This window comes from Malurus melanocephalus, unplaced genomic scaffold (genome assembly GCF_030028575.1).
Source record: "Malurus melanocephalus ecotype Western Australia unplaced genomic scaffold, MMel_1.1 scaffold_18, whole genome shotgun sequence".
Classification (NCBI taxonomy): domain Eukaryota; kingdom Metazoa; phylum Chordata; class Aves; order Passeriformes; family Maluridae; genus Malurus; species Malurus melanocephalus.
The window spans coordinates 1100726-1104663 of NW_026623250.1; the positions used below are offsets into that span (position 1 = coordinate 1100726).

The 3938-nt window shown below is 60.0% G+C and overlaps 1 protein-coding gene across 1 annotated transcript; it reads left to right on the forward strand.

Moving 5' to 3' along the window:
• The first annotated feature begins 564 nt into the window (after positions 1-564).
• Positions 565-3641, forward strand: HTR1A (5-hydroxytryptamine receptor 1A). Its single transcript, XM_057389637.1, has one exon. The coding sequence runs from the start codon at positions 625-627 to the stop codon at positions 1861-1863; it is 1239 nt and encodes a 412-aa protein (XP_057245620.1). The 5' UTR covers positions 565-624; the 3' UTR covers positions 1864-3641.
• The last annotated feature ends 297 nt before the right edge of the window (positions 3642-3938 follow it).

The following is a 3938-nucleotide window of genomic DNA, read 5'->3' on the forward strand; positions in this document are numbered from 1 at the left end:
GAGTCCCTTCTCATTGAAGAGTTCTCTCTTGGAACCAAGGTTGGCTCCTTTTACCTTCCTGCCATGGAAAGGCTTGTCTGGGCTTCGGCCTTTGCCAATGACTCGGTGGAGCTGTTGAGGGTGGTTGAGGGCAAAGCTGAAGCTGCCTAAAGCAAAAAGTTTGGAGGTGAGAGGTGATGAGAAGTAGGAAGGGAAGAAGCTAAGAAGGTAGGAGGGCAGGCAGGAAGGAAGGAAGGCAAGAAGGTGGGGTAGGAGGGAGGGAGGGAGAAAGCTAGGGGAGCGCGGAGAGGCAGAGCAGGGAGGAAGGGAGCGGAGAGGGGCAGAGCGAAGGACACTATCTCGACGAGCGGCGGCAGGAGAGCCGCCCCCACCGCGCGGGGCTGCGCGCTGGGCAGAGGCGGCGGGGATGGGCGGGCGCGGGGCGGCTCCGCCAGCCGCCGTCCTCCGAGCTTCGGCCGCCTCCCGCCGCGCTATATAGGGGAGGGAGGGGTGGTGGAGCGGGGGGTGCCCGGCGTGGCCRAACCGCACGGGGCGCCGATGCCTCCTGCCAGGGGAGCGCACAAGTGACCGGCGCCTCTTCCCATGTCTGTCTCCTGAAGCGACCCCCCCTCACCCCCGGCCGGCATGGATGTGGCCAACAACACTACCTCCCCAGCGCGCTCCCCCGAGGGGACAAGCGGCCCCAGCCTCGCCGAGGTGACCCTGGGCTACCAGGTGCTCACTTCCCTGCTCCTGGGCACGCTCATCCTGTGCGCCGTGAGTGGCAACGCCTGCGTGATCGCAGCCATCGCCCTGGAGCGCTCCCTGCAAACCGTGGCCAACTATTTGATCGGCTCGCTAGCCGTCACCGACCTCATGGTGTCCGTGCTGGTGCTGCCCATGGCGGCCCTCTACCAGGTGCTGAACAAGTGGACGCTGGGGCAGGTCACCTGCGACATCTTCATCTCGCTGGACGTGCTGTGCTGCACCTCTTCTATCCTGCACCTGTGCGCCATCGCCTTGGACAGGTACTGGGCTATCACGGACCCCATCGACTATGTTAACAAGCGAACTCCCCGGCGGGCGGCCGTGCTCATCAGCCTGACCTGGCTTATCGGCTTCTTGATATCCATCCCGCCCATGCTGGGCTGGAGGACGCCGGAGGACCGCTCCAACCCCGACGCCTGCACCATCAGCAAGGACCACGGGTACACCATATACTCCACCTTCGGCGCCTTCTACATTCCGCTTCTTCTCATGCTGGTGCTCTACGGTCGCATCTTCAAGGCGGCACGCTTTAGGATCCGCAAGACAGTCAAGAAAGCAGAGAAGAAAAAGATCGCCGACACCTGCCTCACCCTCTCTCCGGCCACAGTGAAGAAAGGCAACGGGGAGCCCGGCAAGGGCTGGCGTCGGACTGTAGAGCCCAAGCCCGGTGCTTGTGTCAACGGCGCGGTGCGGCAGGGCCAGGACGGGACCGCCCTGGAGATCATCGAGGTCCAGCACTGCAACAGTTCCTCCAAGACTCACCTGCCGCTGCCCAGCGAGGCGTGCGGCTCCCCGCCGCCGCCCGCGTTCGAGAGGCGCAACGAGAAGAACACGGAAGCCAAACGGAGAATGGCTCTGTCCCGGGAGAGGAAGACTGTCAAGACCCTGGGCATCATTATGGGCACCTTCATCCTCTGCTGGCTGCCGTTCTTCATCGTGGCCCTCGTCCTGCCCTTTTGTGACAGTAAGTGCTACATGCCCGAGTGGCTGGGGGCAGTCATCAACTGGCTGGGCTACTCCAACTCCCTTCTCAATCCCATTATCTATGCCTATTTCAACAAAGACTTCCAAAGTGCTTTTAAGAAAATTATCAAGTGCAAATTTTGTCGGCAGTGAAGCCCGCCACTCCGGGACGGGGCAAGCGAGGTCCTTGCTCCACCCGCCTGCCCCGCGCCGCAATGTGCYCCCGCCCAGCCCCTGCACAGCGCCGTCCGAAGGGCGGGGGACTCCGGCATCCCCGTTCCGCGCAGCGCGCCCGAGTATCTCGCTCTTACACCCGCCGGACAAGCCCCGCAGGTCACGGCAGGGATCCGCTGGGAACGGCGGGGGATGCCCGGCCCGGGAGGGTTCCGCGGCCGCCCTCGTCTCTCCCGGCCTCCGCTGCCGGGTGCCGGCCCTCCCGCCTCCCTCCCACTCTTCTCCATCATTCTGGGTAGACTTAGGGTTTGCAGGTCGTTGCTTTGCGGTGGCTGTAAACCACAGTGTCTACCCGAGTAGCACCGGTAAAAACAAACCACCCTATGCAGGAAACCACCGTGTCGGGGATTATTCTTGGATTTACGAGGCGACGGCGGTGGACTGAGTCCAGCCTCGGTCTGGCAGTGTGAGTATGGAGGCTGAAGGCGACTCCTCGAGCGGAGGAATGAGCTTTGGGTGCGTTGCTTCCCAGGTTGTGAAACCCTCAAGTGGATGTTCTTGGGGGAAAACCGACCGCGTTTGGCAATCTTGCAAAGTACTTATAGCAACGTCCCCGTCTGCGTTATGTGTGCCTGACAGCTCTCCTGCTACGCTAGGACCTTCCAGTTCACCGGGGTTCCCTTTGTTTCAACACAGGGAAATGATGGGACTTAAACCCCAACCGCACGCCTCATTATATATGGAGATTTATGGGGATTATTTTTTTTAAATGCCTTTGACCGAGTGTTTCCCAGCAAGGAAAGGCTTGGCGCCGTGCGACTGTCCCTGAGTACACCGCGCACGCAACGGCACAGGGAGTTTGAGCAGCCTGAGAAGTAGCTTTTTGTTTTCTTTTTTTTTTCTTCCTTAAGCCGCTTGAAAGTTTCTCCTGAGACGTTGCGGTTGCTTCGGAGGCAGTCAGCTGCGGCACATTTTGCTCGGGGGGTAAAAAAAAAAAGAGAAAGACAAACAACAACAAAACGATCCAAACCGATCAACCAAAACATTGCCATGTGCTCCGTGGCAGTAGGGGAGGGGCCGAGAGCATCAGCCAGCGGCAGTCGCAGGTGGGGAAAACAGCGTCTCGGCRCAGACGGGGAAGGGGCAGGCTCTCTCCTCCTCCCGGCCAGCCCAGGCGAGGGTCGTGCCTACCCGCAGTCTGAAAGCCACGGCCAGAAGCAGTTAGCGTCCTGAGGGTTCTCCTTGCCTGGYCTGGCCGGTCCCCGGGGCGACTCTGTAATCCTCCGCCCAAAAAAGGGTCCCCCCTCTGCCACTAGCCCAGCTGCTTGGCTCCGGGAAACCCAGTGTACTTCCCCTTCCCCGCCTGGCCCGGGGTTGGGGCAGGACTGCGTTGCCCACCGCACAGCCCCCCTGCCCCTCCASTGCCGTGCCCTCTCCCGCCGGCTGCGGTCGGGACTTGGGGCCGCTTTGGGCCCGGGGAGGAGGGGAAGGCACTGGGCCGGGTACCGGCACTGGGCCGGCTGCCGCTTACCCCTGCGACGGGTTGCCTGGAATGAATGCTTGACCAAATAYATATATATATATTTTTCTTGTTTATTTTTGTGAAATCTGTGTTGCTTGTAAGTAAAAGGGAATGTGAAATATGTGTGTCACGTGAATGTAAGTGTCMAGTAATTTCTGAACTTCAACTGCTTACATTAAACGAAAATAGTGCTTTTGACAACCTCGGATATGTAGCTGCTTTCCTGAAAATCTTACTTGGCCTCATTTTCGCAATTAAAGTGATCTTTGATCTTATCTCTTCTTTGATCACTCCTAGCCACACGTGCCCTAGATGTTCCTTAAGTGTCGGAGTATCAGAGGAAGCCATTAGCCTGAAGCGATTAGGGATCCGAAACTTCTCCTGAGCTCTCAGGTACACGATGACTTTGGGAGCACCCCGCTCCGCGGGTGGGGCTCGGCAGAGCTGCCGCCCGCCCCGGGACAGGGAAGCGAGGGGGATTGGGAGGGCCCGTACGTCCCGGCGGGATCGCTGCCTGCAGCGCTGTTTGCTT